Source organism: Leptinotarsa decemlineata, unplaced genomic scaffold (assembly GCF_025532065.1).
Source record: "Leptinotarsa decemlineata unplaced genomic scaffold, Ldec_3_MD MMD2_tig00004307_RagTag_RagTag, whole genome shotgun sequence".
In the NCBI taxonomy this organism is placed as follows: Eukaryota; Metazoa; Arthropoda; class Insecta; order Coleoptera; family Chrysomelidae; genus Leptinotarsa; species Leptinotarsa decemlineata.
In genome coordinates, this window is record NW_027412606.1 from 4,792,665 (window position 1) to 4,815,720 (window position 23,056).

General features: G+C 30.9%; 2 protein-coding genes across 2 annotated transcripts in view; one reads left to right on the forward strand and one right to left on the reverse strand.

The window, feature by feature from the left end:
* The window catches only part of Nak (Numb-associated kinase), a 41,762-nt gene extending 22,205 nt beyond the window's left edge, over positions 1-19,557 (reverse strand). Inside the window, exons 1-7 of the mRNA XM_074178811.1 lie at positions 19,229-19,557; positions 14,324-14,442; positions 14,018-14,263; positions 10,362-10,565; positions 6,470-6,602; positions 6,308-6,411; positions 5,548-6,239 (exon numbers count right to left, since the gene is read on the reverse strand). Of these exons, the coding sequence (XP_074034912.1) occupies positions 5,548-6,239; positions 6,308-6,411; positions 6,470-6,602; positions 10,362-10,565; positions 14,018-14,263; positions 14,324-14,442; positions 19,229-19,355 (1,625 nt within the window). The 5' untranslated portion in view covers positions 19,356-19,557. The remainder of the gene's footprint in view (positions 1-5,547; positions 6,240-6,307; positions 6,412-6,469; positions 6,603-10,361; positions 10,566-14,017; positions 14,264-14,323; positions 14,443-19,228) is intronic.
* A 1,457-nt stretch (positions 19,558-21,014) lies between these two features.
* On the forward strand, positions 21,015-22,823 carry nero (deoxyhypusine hydroxylase nero). Its single transcript, XM_023168711.2, has 2 exons — positions 21,015-21,362; positions 22,182-22,823. The coding sequence occupies exons 1-2, from the start codon at positions 21,083-21,085 to the stop codon at positions 22,805-22,807; spliced, it is 906 nt and encodes a 301-aa protein (XP_023024479.2). The 5' UTR covers positions 21,015-21,082; the 3' UTR covers positions 22,808-22,823.
* The last annotated feature ends 233 nt before the right edge of the window (positions 22,824-23,056 follow it).

The window sequence follows — 23,056 nt, forward strand, 5'->3', positions numbered from 1 at the left end:
GAGGAAATTGTTCAATACATCTAGCACATATGTTATGTTTGTCATGACCAACTGAGAGTTCTTTTCTTTTACGATGACCGATATATCATCAGCATATAATACAATATCTTCATTAACTACATTTGGTATTTCATTTGTGTACAATATATATAATAATGGACCTAGGATGGATCCCTGTGGCACACCTTTTTTTTTAATCACAATTGATTCTGATTTAATTATCCCCGAGATGTCATTTTCAATCAAATGTTGGGTTCTGTTTGTCAAATAGGATTTGATTAAGTCCAAAGATGTGCCTTTGATTCCATATTTATCAAGTTTGTTGCATAAAATTTCATGACTGACACTGTCAAATGCTTTTGACAGGTCAATACACAAAGTTACAGTACAATCATCTTTGTTCAAATGGTGTAAAATTTTTTCTATGGCTTGATATATTGCTTGTACGGTTGATTTACCTTTACGGAATCCATTTTGTTCTTTTGCTAACAACACATTATCATCTAAAAACTTGAGTAAACGTTTATTCATGAGCTTTTCAAAAAATTTACTGGGATTTGGCAATAATGATATGGGTATGTAGTTACTTTCTTCATCTCTGTTTCTTTTTTTAAATATAGCTTTAATAGATGCCACTTTCAGTACTTGTGGGAATATTGCTTGTGAGAAACATAAATTTATAATATAAGTCAAAGGATAGGCTATGATCTCTGCTGTTTCTTTCAATAGACACATAGGAATCTGATCTTCACCGACAGATTTTTTATTTTTTAGTAGTATGCGCTTTGAGGACATTGGAGTAAGCTTCAATAAGCTGGTGCCCATATTATGAGATGCACAAAAACCAAATTGAAGCTGTACAAAATACTTTCCTGAGGATCTGTGCATATAAGTTAGGTCTAAGAAGGGGAGAATATGCATAAAACAACATTAGAAATCAGATGAATAGAAGATTTACTCTATATGTTTATTTTTTAAACAAAATTTTAACTGGCAACATCAACTGTGAGGAGATTTTATCTTTATTTAAGTTGAATGTCAACAGACAGACCAGAGTCAGTACCGAAACATTTAAAATACCGTTCCACTCCACAAATTATTGTTTTTTTCTCTCTTGTCACTCGAATGCTCAGAAATGGGAATACGTATCAACAGGTTGATATCTTTAACAGCTCCACAAATACCATCAAAATTGAACTGAGTCGCATTATTTCCTGAAACATTTCCTTTAATTATTCTGTACTATTTCATCATTATATCGTTTCCTACCACTATTTTGTATTTTACTACTATATTGTACTGTGATTATACTACTATATTGTATTTTGTTTTATATTACTAGTATGGTGTTATGTATATATCTTCAGTTTAGTTTAAGATTTTACAATTTTTTTTTATAACAAAATTGTACTGTGATTTCATCACTATATCATTGTATTGCGTTTTATATTGTATTATATATTTATTATCTTTAATTAGTTTAAGATTTTACCAACTTTTTTTTATAAAACTGTGATTGTGACTACCCATTGAATAAAATAAATGAATAAACTAGAGTACTGCGTCTGTTACCTCATTACCTTTATAGTCTCTGTCGCAGTTGTAAACGAAACGTCAGGTATAAAAACTTACAAACCAAGGTCGATATTCCATAAACAGTTATCTCCTGGCATGAAAATTTACATTTTTTTATTCTCAACACTGCATTCACTAACCTAAACTTCAAATCATGGAGTGCCTTTAGTTGCATTTTTATTTCAGTCTAAACTATGACAGAACGATGACAACACATGTTATCAATGAAGGAAAATGCAGATTATTATTGTCATAAAAAATATGATCGAGAATAAGAGCTACATTAAATTTCACAAACTACACCTAACGATTTGATCTTAACAAAACTCATTTTTTTAAATATCGTGACATTTCACACAAATAGTTACAATATTTTTTTATTGACAATTTTTTTTTAATAAAAAGTATCCTATGTTACTTCTAATACCTCCAAAAACATATGTAAACAAAATTTCATGATGATCGGTTGAGTAGTTTTTGTGTGAAACCGTAACAAACAAACTTACATTCGCATTTATAATATTATTATAGTAGGGATGGTAGGGATGTGTAAAATTTATAAATCTCCGTTCAAGATACGATTTTTTTCATAATGATGATTCAAATATGTTGAACTTGTTTTCTTATTTACATAGCTTATACGATGTTCCTGGATGCGATTCCTAAATGTTCTGCCGGTTTGATCAATATATACCTTAAGACAAGTTCCATAATTCAATTATATAATCCTGATTTCTCGAATTTAGATGTTTTGTCTTTCTTATTTTTAACGAACTTTCCCAACATATTACATGTTCTATATGCATTTTTTTATTAACTTGGTTATTCCAAAATTAAGCCACTTTTTCTGTTGTGTGTCCAGAATATGTTAAAGCTCTATAATTTTGGTTTTGATTATCTAACTTATCAATGGGAAAAACATTTCGAATCGCTTTTGCGTAGATTTTTTTAGAAAGTATTTTGTCTATTAATTCAGCTTTAAATCCGTTGTTCACTGCAATTTGCTTAATGATTTGGAATTCTTTATTAAAATATTTTCACAAACTACACCTAAACGATTTGATCTCCACAAACTTCAGTTTGATCTCCACAAACTTCAGTATAAGAAATACTTAATTAAAGGATGATTTGGAATCGACTTCTCTATGTTATCTATAAAAATTTCCACAAAAAATGGCCTCAACGGATTTTGAAGAGGAATAAATAGTGTTGAATTAAAAATTCTAGAATTGATATAATATGCTTTAGGTAATCATAATTGAGGATGTACTTCAGGTTTATAAAAGTTGAGTAGATGCTCTACTAATTATGATTGAGTTCTCGCTGGTGATTACGTGTGGTAGAGTGAAGAATTAACTGTAAGTATGTTATTTACTACGAAAAAGCTACTGTGATAGCAAAACATGTTGTGATATTTTTGAAAATAAAGTTTGTGAAGATCAAATCTTTAGGTGTATGGATCTTCATCAAATAACGACAGAGTCAATAAAAAAAAGGAAAAAAACTACATTAAACTTGAAATTGAAGAAACCAAAGTTAATCCGTTCTTTGAATAAACAAAATTATTTCTAGTGTCAGTATATATTGATCTTTAGAAATTACTGTCATGAACCTAGGTTGCATTTTTAGACGAATTAATAAACACTTTTAGGCAGCCATGGATATTCATTAATTGTAAAGAGATTTTGGTGTCAAAGTTATTAGTCACTATGACAATCACACATTAAAAGAGGTTATTTTAACCTACTTACCTTCAAAGAGCGAACATCAGAGTTTAATTTAAAGCAACACATTCTTCAATACGACTTTTTTCTCTTCTGAAGAAATAACTTGATATTAAGTCACAACTTAGATTTCGTTTTCTATATGTATGTAAACTGCCAAAATTTGTTCAAGAAAAAATTAAATGAAATTTGAATATATATTTATAGGGATAGAATAAAATCGTAATCCATATTTTTCTTTATCTAATACTGATCAAAAATAAAACAGTTTTTCATTCTAGTCATTTCCTTGCTAATGAATCAATAACAAAAAAAACTCCAAAACTTGGAACAAATAATTCACTTCCACTTTACCTACACTTTTTTCATAATCTATGGAGATACACCTAATTTAGCGGAAAACCAATAGATAAAAGAGCACAAGTAACCTAAAATAGTCTCAGCTCATTAGGAATAGGCCAGTAATCACCCAAGAAAGATTGTGGAAACTAAGAATCTAAATGTCGTGAAGTCTTTGGTTTGGAATATTTTTCTTATTTTTCATTATTTTGCATCATTAATTTTCATCATTTATCGTCATTATTTATTTTTCAATTTCTTATATTTTTGTTTACATATTGACATTTCACTTACCCACCCATTTTATTCAGTTTTATTTGATTTCAGGTCACGATAACTTGTTTTCTTCACATATAAACCATCTTATATTCAGCGAATTTCATACCTGTAGTCTTTTTAATATTTAAAATTTTTTTTATTATTTGTTTAACTAACTAATCAGATAATTTCGGTACTGTTATTATTTTAATTTCTAGATAGGTTTGTTGGGCAACACAATCAAAATCATTTTAGGAAAACAATTGTTTTCTTGTCAACATTTCGAATTTGAACAAATTCTTCTTCAGACTCTGTAACAATGAATTTAATAAAACACACTTGCCACAAACTGTATAACTGTTGTCTTCTTCCAACAGTGTAAGAAGTAATAACAAAATTACTCACTGAAAAGGAGTTTTTTCATATTGAAACCTCTCCATGAAAAAACTCCTTTTTGGTGAGTAATTTTGTTATTATTTCTTACAACATTATAAAATGACAACAGTTATAAAGTTTGTGGCACGTATGTTTTATAAAATTCATTCTTACAGAGCTGTGAAGAAGAACTTCATGAAATTCAAAACCTTGGCAAAAAATAATTGTTTTTCTAAAATAATTTTAATCCTGTTACCTAACAAACCTTTCTGGAAATAAGTCGTTTGGATCACTAGACTATTCAACACGGTTTTTAATATCCCATTAATTTTTTTTAGTGATTTTTTTCTTTTCAGAGGTTTCAAATCTGTTAAGACTTTTTGAGGCAATGGAAGTCTGAATATGTAATATTCATTAAGAAACAGTGTCTTCTACTTTCAAACAAATGATATGTTTCTCAATTGACATACTATTTTCTCAATTTTGTTTTCTGATATTTGGCCATATTTCGGATACTAGAAAATTAATTGTCTGAAATAAAATCCCGAAATATTCCTCTTTCCCAACTACCTACACCGTAGGTCCTGGTAAATGCCTGCCGGAAAACAACTACTTCCCCGGCTAATACCACGCTGGATATTGAATTATATCATATAGACATTTATGCAAGATACCCACAGAGGTTAGTCTGGCAGATGTTTCCTGTTCATCCAGCTGCAGGACCATGCTGAAATTATTTGAGTAGATCACCTACAGACTGGTTTTGAAGTAGTACTTCTCATCTGCGCGGGAAAGATCCCACCCAAACAACAATGTGCCTGGGACTCAGATAAATTCAAAGCGGCTCGATTGCATGTATGAAACCTTCGTCTAAGAAAAAGATTGTTAACTACTGACAGCTCCATCTCGTGAACAAAGCTCCAAGCGGTGATGAAACATCCTAATGTACCAATACTCTAACAGAGATCAAACCGTGTTTGTTAGAGTATTGGTCTATTCTTCACCGCCTCGGCCTTTTCCACTAGATGGAGCTTTGAAATTAATCAAGTCCTAGGTACTTTGCTGTTTGAGTCGGATCTTTCCTGTACTGACGAGAGGTAACACCTCGAAACCGCGGTCTGCAGGTGATCTACTCGAATAAATTGAGCATGGTCCTGCTGCTGGATGAACGAGATTTTTGGTATTCTTTTTTTTCAGTTTTCGTTGTTCATTGACATAATGAGTCTGTATGATCTTTTGAATCATCCAACTAACGTTTGTTTTTTTGACAACTCACTTATTGAATGCAGTCGTGTCGCTCATGTTCCGCCTGTGGCCTTTTGGAATAGAAAGAGTTGGAGAAGCTGATGGACTATTGCCTGCAATAACGTTAGTTGATTCAGTTAAACCAGATTTCATTTGGAGCGAAATTCCTTGATTGATACTTCCAGAGCCGAAAAGTGGATTTTCTGGCAAAATCGACGATATCACATTCACTGGCAAACTTGTAGGCGCTTGACTAACAAAGTTGTCCATTTTATTTCCGTTACTAACATCCGTCACAGTTGTTGGTGAAGCTGTGGCAGTATCATCTCGAAATGGATCTGGATAAATGGAAGACTGAAAGAGGGAATCTAAGTGAGGTTGGGGTAGGTCAGAGGTGGAAAAAAAGTTCGGAGAAAAACTAGGATTATTAGAATTAACGGTAGTGGGGAAGGTAGGAGTATATGGTAAATTACCTTGTGAGTTTGATCCAACAGGACTTTGTGATTTTTTTGTTAATGTTGGACTAGGACAAATGTTTAAAGGGATATTACTAAGGTTCAGTGGAGTTGCAGAACTTCCCTTGGGTCGTTGTCGTGGCATTACACTTGTACTTTCTATTATTGGTGCTGATGGCGTTTTGTTTATCGATTTTATTTGAGTTTTCTTCAGTTCGGATTCCATCGGTGGAATTGGTATTTCGTCCAGAGTTGGAATTGGAGTTTTCTGTTCAATGAAAAGACCAAATATATGTAAGTTTACATTTCAAAGAAAGTACTATTGGAAAAACTTACCATTAAGTTTTTCACTGGATTTTCTCTACCAATCAATTGGAAAGCAATACAGCTAACTTGATAAATATCCGGCCTTTTATCTGGATCAGGTTCTAACATAAATCCTTGAAAGAAAATAGTAAAATGAAGAAAGTACATCTAAAATATCATTCATAAATATACTTATTAGTTGATGTAATCCTTTTGAATACCGGGAATTATCAGGAATGCAAAAATTTCCACTTTGTATGGCTAGAGTACTTTCCCCAAACGGTAAGGTGAAGAAACACAATTTATAAAGTAGGCAACCAAGAGCCTGCAATAACAAAAAATATATCAGATGTCAGTTCATCAATTTTGAATTTGAAATGTATCATATTTTGATTATCGGTCCAAAAATAATTGAAACTTTAGTGTTGAATATTCTTATTCTTCGTGCTGTAGCCAACATCATATGCATCCCACTCTTTTATCTTATAAATGAATCTTTTTTGAAGGGTGAATATCCAAACAGCCTGAAAATATCAAAGTCCATCCCAGTGTTTAAAAATAAAGGTGCGAGAAATGAAATCGTAAACTATAGAAATATTAACCTACAGAGCCAAGTAGCAAAAATATTTGAAATGTGTTATAACAGAAGAGCAGTTGATTTCTTAGAATCATTTAATCTCATTTCATCTCATCAACACGGTTTCCCGAAAAAGAAATCTACATTATCAGCAATAAGTGAATTGACCACTTTCATTTATAATTCATTGAATAGTAAATTACAACCGGTAACTATATTTTTTGATCTCACAAGAGCCTTTGACACCATCAATCATGCTCTTCTTATCGAGAAACTTCATCGAATAGGAATTCGTGGTATTACTAATAAGTGGATTGAATCATATCTTAGTGATAGGAAACAGATTGTTACAGTTGCGAATTCCAAATCTGACGTAACGTATGTCAGTGTTGGAGTACCTCAAGGTTCCATCTTAGGCCCAATATTGTTTATTATATTTGTGAATGACATAAAGGAAGTATGTTTAACCTTAAATTCAATAGTGGCGTATGCTGATGATACTACATTTGGCATTAGTGGGAAAAACAGAGAATTCATAGATGTCGCTAATGAAAGTGTGGCCGAATTTCACCAGTACTGCGTGAGCAACGGACTTACTGTAAATCCTCATAAAAGTGTTTTTATGACTTTGTTACCGAAAAATATTCGTCACGATTATAGTAATCTGATAAGATTGAATGGACATTCCTTACATGAACTGAACTCAGTGAAATTCTTAGGAATAACACTGGATAGCAAGTTGACATGGGAGATACATATTAATAACATAGTAGGTAGGCTGAGCTCGGCATGTTTCTTAATTAGACAACTAAAGAATACGGTTTCGATCAGTGTCTTAAAATTGGCATATTTTGGGCTGGTTCAGTCAATATTATCTTATGGCATAATATTCTGGGGATCATCGGCACACTTAAATAATGCTTTCATTCTTCAAAAAAAGGTGATACGTTGCATGAAAGGAATACATCCCAGAGAATCGTGTAGGCCTTATTTTATTGAATTAGGCATCATGACACTACCATCTCTTTATATATATTTGTTAGTATTAGATATGGCAAATAAAAAATTGGTAAGAAATAATGAAATACATGGTTATAACACTAGGAATAGCAATCATCTTCATCAATCGTTCTCTAGACTGACAGTGGGTCAAAATTCTAATCATTATCAACAGATAAGATTCTATAATAAAGTTATAGACATTTTTCGTCATATAAGAAAGTTCAAAAAAATAAAATCTTTATTATCAGACTATTTGTTAAATATGGCATTTTACTCCACAGAAGAATTCTTAAATATGTAGAATTTATATGTTTAGTATGTATAATATTTGTATAGATGTATGTACTGGGCCTATGTTTAATTATTTAAAGTGTGTATACACATATATTATGTTCATAATTTTAATCTAATCCTATTTTCTGACAAGTCCAACAGACTCTATACATTGTTTTTCTTTTTTTTTCTTGCAATTGTATTGTAGTTTACAGTGATGAATAAATTGATTTTGATTTGATTTGATTTGATTATAAATACCGAGTGAAAAATAATAAATGAACAACGTAAAATAATCTGGCTTTTGCGTTCCTATTCAGGCAATCTGAAATTAATGGAAATGAAAACAAATATTGGGCAAAATTCAATTTACCTACTATAAAAGTATAAAATTTTTCAATGAGCTACCGAATACTTTAAAAAAATTGATAAACTAAAATTCCGGATTAATTTGAAAAAATATTTATTGTTTGTATAGATATATTATCTGATAAGTACATTTATGTTCATGTTGATAATCATATTCAAACATTCAAACATTTTGAAAACAACTGATTTCTTCCCTCCTTCCACATTTTTTTTGGTATAAAGATGGAGAAATAGAACAGCAAAATCTCTTTTAACGCAAATTTTACATTTTATATTTCAATTGATATAACATATAAGACAGATGAACAATTTATTGTTGGACGTTCTTGAAAATATCATTAATACCTCTCTAAATGAAGGATGTTTTCCCTCAATGCTTAAGTTGGCAAGAATCTCCCCAATCTATAAAAAAGGATCCCCAGAATATTTGAAACTATTCTTTATAATCAACTAGTTGATTACTTCGAAAAGAACAAAATCCCGAGTCCTCAGCAGTATGGTTTTAGGAAAAATATGTCCACTTTGGATGCTATCAAGTCATTAACTCGTGCTATAAAAGCTAATTTTGAAAGAAACGAAAAATTTTTGGGAATCTTCACAGACCTAAGTGCAGCTTTTGATTGTGTTGATCATGACATTCTACTGAGGAAAATGGAGTACTACGGAATAAGAGAAGTGGCACTGAAACTAATCAAATCCTACTTGTCCAATCGATTTCAAGTAGTTTGTATTGAAAATCAGAGAAGCACTCCTCAGATAATAAGTAGGGGAGTTCCTCAGGGATCAATATTGGGCCCCCTTCTCTTTATTATTTATATAAACGATTTGCCAAATATGTTCTCCTCAAATATCGAGGCAATTATGTATGCTGATGACACCACATTTGGCATCAGTATAAATAAAGGGGAGTGTCCGGCTACAATACTTGGGGAAGTTATGGAACAAGCAAAAACCTGGTTCTTGACAAACAAGCTCATACTCAATGAAAAAAAAACCAAAAGTCTCATTTTCGAATCCAGGCTATTCTACAATGTAGAAAACGACCTAGACATGCTGCACACTAAATTTCTGGGTGTAGATATAGATGTCAGGCTATTATGGAACATACATATATATACAATTTGCAATAGACTAAATAGTGCAGTATTTGCTATAAGAAAAGTTAAACAACTTATTAACCAATCCGCTGCAATAACTACTTATTATGCACTGTTCGAATCCATTATTAGATACGGCTTGTCTGTCTGGAGCTCGGCAGCTCAGTTTCATTTAAACGCTATATTCGTCATTCAGAAGAGGGCTGTAAGATGTATCATAGGAGCTAATTTTGAAGACTCCTGCAAACCAATCTTTAAAACGTTGAAAATAATGACACTTTACTCTCTGATAATTTTTGTAAAGTTACTATATGTCAAAAAAAACATTAATAGTCACTCTGTTGTGTCCGATATACACGGTCACAATACTAGAAATAAAGATAATTTGATTTTACCTCAAACCCGGTTACAAAGAATGGACGATACTATTGATATTAAAATGTACAACGCCCTACCTCTTACAGTACGTTCTCTGAACTATAGTAAATTTAAAAAACATTTAAAGACATTACTTACGGAAAATCCCTTATATGGTATTAATGACTTTTTTCATTCACTCCCGGGACCATAGAGCAAAGATGCCTTTCACGATTGTATGTATGTACTGTATTATTATTTTTATTGCACTGTATCTTCTGAAGATTTTATATTTTACTTTTGGCATATGTTAATTTGATGGTATTTTGTGACAAACATAACAAAGCTGTAGCTTTGTTATGAACTAAATAAAAAATTTGAATTTGAATTACATGATAAATTTACTTACCCATATATCAGCCTTTGTTGAAATCAGTTTGCCACAATACATATCCACCATTTCTGGGGCCCTATAACTTAGAGTTGTGTATCGTTTTATTTCTTCTTCTACCGCTGTAGCACCTTTTTCAGTAGGATTTAGTACTCTAGCAGTAGCAGAACCAAAATCACACAATACAAAATTACCATTTTCATTTACTAAAATATTTTCAACCTGAAAGGAAAATATCAGGAATATTATCCATTACAGTTTGTTAATTTTTTTACTGGCTATGACTCATACCGGCGCAGATTACGAATTCACGCTTCAACACTCCTCTATTTAGCATTTTGAAACATCGCAGTGTATGGTTGAGGATCGACCTAGCACACGTCTGCACGGATCCAAGTTATAGTAGTCAAATATATTGTTCATAGTAACGCTACTATTTTGATTTATTATAAAACAGAAGAGATACTTTCTGAAGATTCCCTACTCGTTTGTTAAAATTTAAAGCCACAAAAAATATCTCAATTGGAATTTTAATAGATTACTATTAAAATCCGTCATTTAGTAATTGTAAGTTTCTAAGCTTTTCAATTATATTAATAATAATAATACTTTTATTGCAAAACGATCATCACAGGACTCGGCAAACGTCAGGTACAGGTTTAAAAAAGCAAGTTAAAATGAATTGAAGGGGTTATATTTTTAGAAGTGATCAATTTTTGGGAAAGAAAGTTTTTGGCTTTCTACTACTCTATCTTGATACAAAAAAATGTGGGAATCTTCCAAAGAAAGTAAGGAAGTAATCAATTTGAAAATAAGTAACTCTATATATGGATGTGTAGATCATGCAAAGAAGCAACTTTCAGACACAAACTAGAAGAAAGCTTTTACGAAACAGCTACTATCATACAAACATTGAATTACACGAAAGAAAAAATTCTTTCGAAACAAATACTTTTATATGAACACTGAATTATACAGAAGATACTTTTCTCTACTCAGTTTGTATTCCAAACATTCGTTTTGCACTTACATGGAACACTGTCATCCTCACTGGTATATATCGATGTTTCGCCATAAGACACTTGCCTTAAGGCTCGTCAGTACCAAATTGGATAACATTATATGTTTATTTTCTATAATGTTATCCAATTTGGTACTGACATTATATGTTTATTTTCTATAATGTTATCCAATTTGCTACTGACGAGCCCTAAGGCCAGTGTATCGATGTATACCAGTGAGGATGACAGTGTTCCACGTAAGTGCAACTTATTACCATTCATTTGAAGTAGAACTCCTGTGAATGATATCTGAATTTCATTCCATAACGAATGTTTGGAATACAAACTGAGTAGAGAAAAGTATTTTCTGTATAATTCAGTGTTCATGTAAAAGTATTTGTTTCGAACGAATATTTTTATTTCGTGTAATTCAATGTTTATATGAAAGTAGCTGTTTCAGGAGGGCTTTCTTCCAGTTTGTGTCTGAAAGTTGCTTCTTTGCATGATCTTCACATCCATATATTGAGTTACTTATTTTCAAATTGAATACTTCCTTCCTTTCTTTGGAAGATTCCCACATTTTTTTGTATCAAGATAGAGTAGTAGAAAGCCAAAAACTTTCATTCACAAGTTAAAATGTATTTGCTATGTCTATAAATCGGGGGGATGAAAATATTTAAATATTGAGGTACAGTACAAATCTTAAAATGTTAAACAGTATTCTAATACAAAAACCAGAATTTAAGTATACAGCTGAATTTAAAAATCTGAGAAACACAATTGAAAGAGTATCTAAAACTAATACACGTTATTATATCCAACAATTAAAAGAATAATAGCGTTTCTGCTTCAAGTAACTTATGACAGAACTCCTGAACCTCTTAAGGCCTTTGATATCTTCAGTACTTGAGGTAGTAAGGTGTATGCTTTGATTGCTTGGTAGTGTGTGCCTTTCTCATAATAAGTTGATTTATGGTAAGGGACAGATAGCTCATTTCGATGTCTAGTGCGGAGATTCATATTAGTAGAATATTGATCAGCATTTGTAGGAAACAGATGGGGATATTTCTTTACAAAGTTGACAAGGCCCAGGAAATACAGAAAAGGCACTGTTTGTGAGCTTGATGAAGAGCCCCAAAATATAATCCCATAGGAAATAATTGACTGAACATGAGCATAGTAATATGCTCAGTCAAACAGCTGACTGATACTTGGTTCCGTAGATATCGTATAACTCCACAGATGGAGTTCAGCCTACTATTCAAGATGTTTATGTGTGAATCCCAGCTGAGGGTTGGATCTAGTGTAACGCCCAGGAATTTTATATGATCTGATATTGGAGTTGATTTGCAGTTGAGTTTCACAAGTGGGGATTCTTCAAAGTTATTTCTTTTACTGAATGTTATTAGTCCCGGTTTTTTTTATGTAATACATTAGTGATACTACTACTACTATCTTTTAAATTTCTGTATTGATGATAGACTTTATGTTCTTTCCATAAGTAGTGACATTTTTATCGAAAGCTCTTCGTAGTGTCAACACAATACAAAATAAATGTAATGATTAAAGCAGAGCTATATTTGGTTACTGTAGGATTTGTATTAAATGTTAAAATCTGATATCTACTTGTATGATAATAATTTCTACTAAACCAATCTTCAACTCTGGCAGTGTGAATTTTGTCTGCACTTCTATTAAACGAATAGATGAGTCAATGTTTTCAGTTTTCATTCGAATAATTTTGTGCTTTTCACCGTAGAAGTGACGTGCCGGTATTTTCAAGGTCATAGACGGTAAAAAATCAGATACTTGTCAAAAACACTTCATTTCAAGATTTCTACCTAGTAATATCTGATAGTTCATGTCAATCTTCAACAAGTAGTTATAATGGCTATAGACAAAAAAAATTTAAAGCATGTTCAGATTTTCGTTTATGTTTGCAATTCTTGATTTAATATGGCTCAAAATTTGGAATAATATATGAATAGGCTGCAAGTCCATTATGAACTGTATATCAGTTATTGCTATAGAGGATCTATTTACAAATAACTTATTCTAGTATTCGTACATGTCTTTTTTTTTTGAATTTGAACTTAATGCACTATTTGACAAATGAAAATGCATACCTTTATTTAATATGAAGTAATAACTTGACTCTAGGGTTTGTTTGCACATTGATGTAATATTTGGGACTTTGTTACAATGTGTTGAATGTCTTTAAGCTTATTTTTGTCTTTTTAATATTTTTTTTTATGTTCCATTTGGTATTTTATTAATAGTTTGTGGTGTATAGGACTGATAAAAAATAAATAGGTTTATTTATTTTTAAGCAATTATAATAGTTATATTATGGATTTTACTTGTTGGGTTCATAACTGAACTCTAATGCTTGACTGGTTTCAACAATTGAAACTTTCTTGACGTACCATTTGGGATTTTATAATAATTCTGTAGTGTACTTGACCGATAAATAAAATAAATAAATAAATAAAATTCAAAATAAATTAATAAAATATAAAAAAAAGTGTCTGGGGAAATAAATACTCAGATCCACTAATGGATTGCGATTCGAATTTCTCGCATATTGTTATAAAGTATTTTCTGTGAAGTAAAACGACTTGGTCAGTTAGAGGTGCTTCAGGAGAATATTTTATTGATTAACTGACTACTCACTTTTAAATCACGATGAATGATAGGAGTCTTGCAGTGATGTAATCGAGAGACAGCTTCACATATATCACAGAAAATTGTCAACACCTCATTTTCGGTAAAGTTAGCTTTACCCCGAGCTTTCATCATTCCAAAAACATTCTCTTGACAAAAAGGCATCAGCAACAATACTTCATAAACTCCTCCTCCGGTCGCTGTTAGGCTTGAATCCACATATCCAATTATATTTTTATGTCCACTCAAACTGCTCTAAGACACAAAAAATATCATTGAAATTGACATATTATAATGAATATCATTATGACTTACTGCTATTTGAATTTCACGTTTTGCAACATTGAGGTCCTGTTCGTTATTGACATACATTCGTTTCAAAGCATACCTGCACCCATTATTTGCTTTTACTGAATAGACTATTGCAAATCCACCTGTTGAGAATTTGAGATATTTAATTGCAAGAAAATAGTCATTTTTTACAATATTGAAGAAAGTAGAGTATCAGATTCATTTATCAACACAATATATAACCATAAAATATGCAATCAAGTTTGAGTTATTCGTTACAGAATCATTAATGTAACGTTTGTTCTGGCTATATTGATTACACAAAAGTAAATTTCTTGCAACACTAGTGAATACTCCAAAAATTCCAACACAAAAGACAAACACTGCTCAGGCTTCTGCAGATGCAAAAATATGAGACCTTTTATGAAACAGAGAGAACTATTAGTTCAACCATACAGCAGCTTTAATTTTTTTACTTTTATTAGTTTCGTTATCATTTTAGGAAATGAACTGAAGGATTATTTTAATTTACTCTTTGATGGCAATTGAAAGTACAAAAGAAAAGTCGCGAATAACACATTGGACAGAATTGGCAAGAGAGGAATTGAAAATATTTTTGGGTTTTGTATTCCATATGGACTACAGACTTAATATTTTGAAGTGATCTTGTTTTAGTTGAAAGAGAAAATTTTTGCAGCATAAACAACAGAAACACAAATTTTGGTGGATACATTTTTATGAATCCATCCATGGCATTTTTGCCATCGACCACTCTTGCTGACACCAAATTATAAGAATATATTTTCAATGAGATAAAGACTAATTCTTTAGAAAACTATACTAATCTCGTACTTATAATTAGTGTTGGAGCAGAAACCATACAATTGAAAATTACAGTTCAAATTCACAATTCAGGACAATAAAAATGAATAAGCGCTAAATAATCCTCAACAATAATGAAACAACAAAATATAAGTATGATACTCTTGATATTGATAATATTCGTTTGAACAGTAATAATGAAAGAATTAAAGTTGTTTCAAATGTTAAGTACCTGGGATGCCTTTTAGGTAATGTAAAAAACTTCAATAGTTATTTTGATTATACTTATAAAAAAAAATTTAAACTTTTCTTTTTCTCAACATTTTTCAACCGAGTCTAAAATCACTGTGTACAATTCAAATCATCCAGCTACATTTGGATTATTGCTCATCCATTGTATATCTGGTGATGCACTGTTTGGAACCTTTGGTGTAGTAATGAACATCACTGGAGTTTTTTCCCAACACCAAATCGTTATTTTTAACACCTCGATACGTGTTTCGATCACCAAATGATCACCTTCAAAGAGGAAGATTAAACTAGTAACTAACACGAAACTAACGCTATTTATGCTATAGATATCCCATACAGGTAAACTATCCAGGTATACCACCCATACAGGTATACCAACCTAAATTAATTTTACAATTTTGCCTATGCCTAAAATATGGAAGACCTGAAAAATCAGCAGTCGCCCATCATATTTTGCAACAAAACCATTCCATAGACTTCAGTTCATCAAGATTAGTTAGACAAGTTAACAACAACACGCAACTAGATGATAATGAGAGTGTAGAAATAAGTAAACACAATAATATTATGAATAACGATGACGTTCCTATACTAAAGAGCATACTATACAGCTTGTTAAAATAATGTTGTGTTTACTGATTACTACATAAGGACACTTTGCAAAAATAAATTTAGATAGGCAATATTGTGAAATTAATTTGTATACAGCTGAAAATTGTTTTATATACAGTTAAACATATATTGTAAATAACAGAAAAGGCAAAATTGTAAAAAAAAAATGGATGGTATACCTATATAGGTGGTACACCTGGATGGTTTACCTGTATGGGATATCTATAGCATAAATAGCGTTAGCTTCGTGTTAGTTACTAGTTTAATCTTCCTCTTTGAAGGTGATCACTTGGTGATCGAAACACGTGTCGAGGTGTTAAAAATAACGATTTGGTGTTGGAAAAAAAAGCCAGTAATATTCATTGTATATCTGTTCAATCTCAATAAGTTAAATATGCTCCAGGAACTTCAAAATCGTGGAATGAGAATAATATTGAGAACAAATCGTCTCACATCTATAAGAACAATGTTAATAGCCCTCAGTTGGTTCTAAGTGAAAAACAGAGTGTTTTATTTCACTATCATTTTCATATTCGAATTAATAAACCATTTAGCACCAGATTACTTTCAGAAGTACATAACATTTAATAAAAATATTCATAATTATAACACACGTGGCAAAAATAACATTTATGTTCCTAGCACTTCCTATCATAGTACAAGTAATCCACTATTTTTCAAAGGTTTATTGGAATTCAATAAATCACCAGAGTCTGTTAAGTTATATGCTTTTCTGATCCAGTTCAAAGCCAAATTGAAGGAATACATCCAAAATAAGTAACTATATTTCTATAAATATAAAACAATATAACAATTTATTGCATATCACATGTGAACTTGTAAACCTATGTGAATTGGTAAAACTATTTTTCTTTGTTTATATATGTATGTTTATTTGTATATACTTTTCAGTATATTCCTTGCAATCTTTTACTTATTAGTATACTTAATTAACATTTTATTCCATATAGCTATTTTATATTTCAATTACTGGTGTTTGCGATACTACTACTTTCTATTACATTTTTATGTTTTTATTCCATATGTATTTTAAAAATATTACTTAGAATCGTTTACACCTTAATATTATATCAAGCATTCTATTTTATATGACTGTTATATATTTTCTTTTCAATTTAAATAAAGATCTATCTATCTATCTTAACAATCCACACGTTTTTCATATGCCAATGGTTTGGTCAGCTCGCTCAAGTACTGGAAAGGTCAAAAATATTCGCACACGATTTTAGATATTCATGGGTCAAAAATAGGTCCTCTAATGTGTGGTACTTGTTTTGTACTTGGTTAATGAATCATGAATGAATGAATGAATGAATGAATGTATATTTTATCAGTTATTGAGCATATGTTCTAATCCTAATAATGATAATCATAAGACGATAAACCCTAGAATAAAAATTATACAAAGCAAACAGGGAAAAATATGTTGAGAGAAATTAAATTTCATACATGTCACACTTTTCAAATGTCAACATATGAAACCAATCAAACTCTTGACAATATTTTTTTTTTAATTATTAACCAGTTTTAGATTGGTTCCAATAATGATGTTCAGTCTTATGATAAGGTCATTTCCCAAGGTTTGGGAGGTCAAAAAAACTCAAAACTATAACTGAGATGATTATGTGAAACTACATTAAATAAAGAAATTAGAAAATATTGCAAATATTGGAACTGATTGAATGTTGTTCTGAACTTACTCACTAAACGAATCTAGTGATACATCAGAAAAATTGTTGCTAAAAAGGCTTACTTATACCGGGCCATTCATTTTTTCCAGTCCATATAAAAAATAAAATAGGTGATGAGAAATTGTCAATAAGTTCAGAGATAAATTAAAACAGAATTGTCAAACTTCTGTTCTTTTCGAGTATCTCTGTAACTAACTGGTATTTTTTAGATATTAAAATGTCATTTAAATCAGCTCTCAAATTTGCAACTTTTTCATAATTCAACCAAATTGGTATCTTTCACGGGTTCTGATTTTTCCATGCTGGCTCTCCTTATTTTAGACACAGAGTAAAATATACAGAAAATATTCTCATCATTGTTATTCGCAAGCTAGGGGAAATGACTATGAAACAGTAAAATGTATTGCAATGTTCATATGAAAATGGGACAATAAATGGATTTGTACAAAATAAATCTGAACTTCAAGATACTTCAAACCATTGTATAACTTTATTTATATGTCTACTGTAATTGAAATTGTTGTAAATACCTAGAAATATAATAGATTACATAAAATATAAATCTAATCTAATCTATTCTGTTCTTGAATAAAATTTGATAAGCAAAAAAAAGTTGTAAATTGTGATGACCTAGATACTAATAAGTTGTCAGTGAATCAACCTAGAATTTTTTCTGGTAATAAATATAGGCAATTGAAATGTTTATTTGATCAATTCTAAATCTCCTTTTCCTCAATAAAATCTGAATTTTTCAAATTTTTATACAACCAATATTCATGATGGGATTGACTCTTCACTGCTGCCCGAATAAGTGCTTATTTTTGCCTGGAAAATATAAGTAGTAGTATTGAACTTTTCATTTTGAAAGAATCAATTAGTTCTCTAGTTCTCTAAAAGGAGGAATGTATAATAAGGGATATAATATCATTTTCTAATTCCTTGAATATTTTTGAAAAACTTCTGTGTACTATATGATATAGATATTAAGATATTTCAAAAGCATAAATTTTATCTTAAATGTTACCGAACGAAAAACAAAAAACAGCTTCTTGCACGTTAAAATTAGTTGCACAAGGGGTTTAAGGTTGAATAGACCCTTCTGGAACTCATTGCTTTGTCCAAAAGAAAAGAAACACCACTATGGTGAATTAATACACTCAGTCTCAGGTCATAAGACATTTTAAGTAGTCAATTATAAATTTTCAGTTGAAACATAGGGCATAGATATAATCTTATATATACTATATGTATAAGAATTATTAGTAATAGCAACTGAAATAATGAATTCTTACTAAAAACTTGTAACATAGAGTCAACACAGGTACATGAATCTACCCAAAATTGAACCATTTTGAAGCATATACGGGGAACATTTTTTAAGCTGTTGTTGATCGTTGATCACCGGTATAGATCAAGTACAGAAATTAGAAGTACAATAAATTATTAATTAATCAGTTAAATGATATCTACTGTTGAAATAATAATGGTATACTCCCCTTGCTCTATTTCACAAATAAATATAAATGTTTACCTTCAGCCAAGATATCCTCGACAGTAACAGTTTGTCTGCCAACTGTAAACACTTTTCCAATATAATTATTTACTTCTTTAGACGTATTGTCGATTTTTGTTTCAATTTTTGAAAATAACTTTTTCATTTTGATTGCAACTGGATGCGCATTTAGTTAGTACAATGTGAATGATTCCGTTGTAAATATTGCACTCAAGTAAATTGTTGATTTTAATTATTAAGAGAATGTTAGTACATTATTCATTTTTATAAAACTAAAGTACGTTCTCGATTAGGAGCTGGAAAATTTAGTGAAAGCATTCAGTTTGACAATCAACTGACAGTGACAGTGACAATATGACAAATGATTAGATTTTAAAATTAGAGGAATGAAACACAGGTCACAACCAAAGAGTACACTAACTACCTAGTGTACTCTTTAATCACAACTACGAGTTTTGATATGTGGAATGAAAGTTCACCGATAACATAAGACAAGACAGCTTGAACTACTTTGGCGATATTCCAGTTCTACATTGTCACTTAGTGACAAAATGTAAAACTATCACTTAGTGACAAAATGTAGAACTGCCATATCCTTCAGAGTAAAAAAATGAAGTTTTTGAAACTCAGTTTATATTTTCATTATTTGACATATCCCAACCAAAAAAAGGTTAAAAAAATGATAACCGTCATTTCTTATAAATATTGTCTGTAGGCAACTCGAGAGCCTCGTGCAAAGAAAGAAAAACCAAAACGGAAATAGTATTCTTTATGTGGTGTAAATTAGTTGTTAAGTGAGCAATAACAGATTTAACACCGGTTGCACAAGAATAACTATTTAGTATACAAACTGAACATTGAGCAGAAAGCTTTTTAATCCGTTGATCACAGAATGAATATGACCTATGGCACTCATTTGAAAAACATATTCATTTTTGAATACAGTTTTTTCATTTACATCAATCATTTTTCGTAATTATAGAATTCTTCAGCATGAATTATTGAAAAAGAACATAATGTCGGTCCAAAAAGACCCCTAGATACCAATTTTCAATAAAATCACATAATAATGTCAAATCTCAATCGTAATTATAAATATTCATAATACAAATCGTACCGCTTGTTCATCAAATCTGAGAATAAATCACAAATTTCTTCATCTGATTATATGAAGCAAAGTTCATTACTTTTGAAATTCACATTAAACATTGTTATGAATTAGTTCATTTGAAATAATTTAATTGTAACCCAGTAAACCACGGCACTTTTTTATAAAGCCATACATGAATGAAAATCTAGTAGGTGGTTGAAAAAATGTATTGTATTGGTATAGGCACGGCAACTCTATGTTATATATTACTCTGAGAGTTTGTCCGTTTGTCGTTCTTCCGAAGAACAATTGGAAAGTCCTGTCAGTTGTTTTCATATATTGTTGTCGTTTCTTATACCTCCCTTGAGTTAAAATTTACTCATTCATCAGTTCCTTTTGTCTATAATAATTGCAACAAAAACATTTCTCTCACAGATGCACAATTAAACAATTTGAAACAAAAAAAAGCCAAAAACAATAAACACGGCCTATGTTTAACAAACAGTATTCCGAACAGCAGTTCATCGTTTGAGCAGAGCTCTCATGGTAGAAATTCTTTCCTATCTAGTTCACATACCACTGACATTCATTAGTGTCTGATAACTGTGATTTAGTTCTAAAATAGTAGATAATACTAATTCTGTGTGTTCTTTTAATTTCCCTTGGCCAATACACCAGAGGGTAGACAAGTGCCAAAAAAATGTAGAAGAAGAACCTCAAAAAAAAGTAACCTTACATTTATCACTTACCAGAACTTGCTACTTACGTGAAAATTGTGAATTATGGTTTTAGCTACTAAAAATCAAATAGTGGATATAGGAAAGGTCCTGAATGACCCTAAAAGACCACTCAAAGAAAGGTTTCGAGCTTTATTCACCTTGCGAAATCTAGGCGGAAATGACTCTATTGGATGTATAGAAAAATGTTTTTCTGATGAATCAGTTTTATTGAAACATGAACTGGCATATTGTTTAGGACAAATGCAGGACGAGAATGCCAATCCAATATTGGTTAAAGTTTTAGAAGATGTTACACAGGAACCTATGGTTCGACATGAAGCTGGTAAGATTTTTTTCTAATGAAAATCAGTAAAGTAAATATATTAGACAGTTTTGATGCACTTGTCTGCAACCAATCTAATTTACTAGAGATCAAACCAATCCAATTAACAGTTAATCTAATAAAATAGAATTCTACTCTATGGGGGGAAACAGTGGAAAATCATGATGAATACTTGATGGAATCACTGTGTAAACGCAAGTAAAACATAAGTTGAAGCATCTATTGGTGTTTTGTTAGTCTTATAATGCATATTTGGCAACAAATATTCTGTGTATCACCATGGCATTATATTTAAAGAAATATATGGATGTGCCATTGCAAAATAGATGCTTGAAAGGCTTTGTGTATGTATACACTTTTCAAGGTTTGTGATTTTAAACATGAAGTTTGTGTCAAAACTTTACTAGGATGTCATGTGGTCCGTGAATCATTAAACAATGATCTTTCCTCCACATTTTACTAAAATTTCAAATTTTATGATTTCTCTTCTAGTTCGTTGAATTTTACAGAAAATAATTCTGAAGAACATTAAGTGAGTTGTAGCAATAAAGTTTACTCCTATGTCTTGCTCTTTTCCTACTATATATCAATAATTTGACCTAGACATGCATTAACCATGGTGTTTACCCTAGTCGCAGATGAAAATTCTTGATAAATGTCCGTTTGCATAAACATCGATATAAAAAAAAGTTGAAGATTGGTTGTTTTAAAGTGAAATTCAATATTCAAAGATATGCAGAGAATCAAATTGAGAGGATCAATACTGTTGGAGTAAACACAGTTATTACTGCTATATTAATTAATGTATTCATGTTACAGCTGAAGCCCTAGGAGCCATTGGCAGTCCTCAGAGTATAGATATTCTTGAGAAGTACAAAAACGATGAAGTAGTTGAGGTAGCGGAAACATGTCAACTTGCTTTAGAAAGAATAAAATGGCTTGAGAAAAACAATGACCAGAGCAATTCAGAAAATCCTTATAATTCTGTAGATCCAGCACCTCCCACTGAAATTAAAAATGTTGACGAGCTAAAAGATATATTAATTGATGAAAATAGTACCCTTTTTGAAAGGTACAGAGCTATGTTTTCATTGAGAAATCTGAAATCTATAGAAGCAGTTGAAGCATTAGGGGCGGCTTTGAAGTCTGGAAGTGCTCTTTTTAGGCATGAAGTAGCATTTGTTTTAGGACAGCTCCAGGATGAACACAGTATACCTTATCTGAAAGAATCTTTGGAAGATGAAGCTGAAAATGAAATGGTTCGACATGAATGTGCAGAAGCATTAGGAGCAATTGCTAATGAGGAATGTACTAGGATTCTGAACAGTTATGTGAATGATGAAAAGAGAGTTGTCAAAGAAAGTTGTGTAATAGCGCTGGATATGTGTGAATACGAAAATAGTCCAGAATTCCAGTATGCTAATGCTCTAAGTGAAAAATTTTAATAAACGATGAAAATTCTTTAAATTTTAATAAAACCCATACCATTTTGGCTCTCGTTGAAATATTGGAGTCAATAAAAAAATTAATTTTTTTTTATGAAAGACTACTATATATATATATATATATATATATATATATATATATATATATATATATATTTATATATATATATATATATATATATATATATATATGTAGGTTTTCACGGATGGTAGAATATGATGTGTTGTTCTTCCGGGTGTTCATCCGTT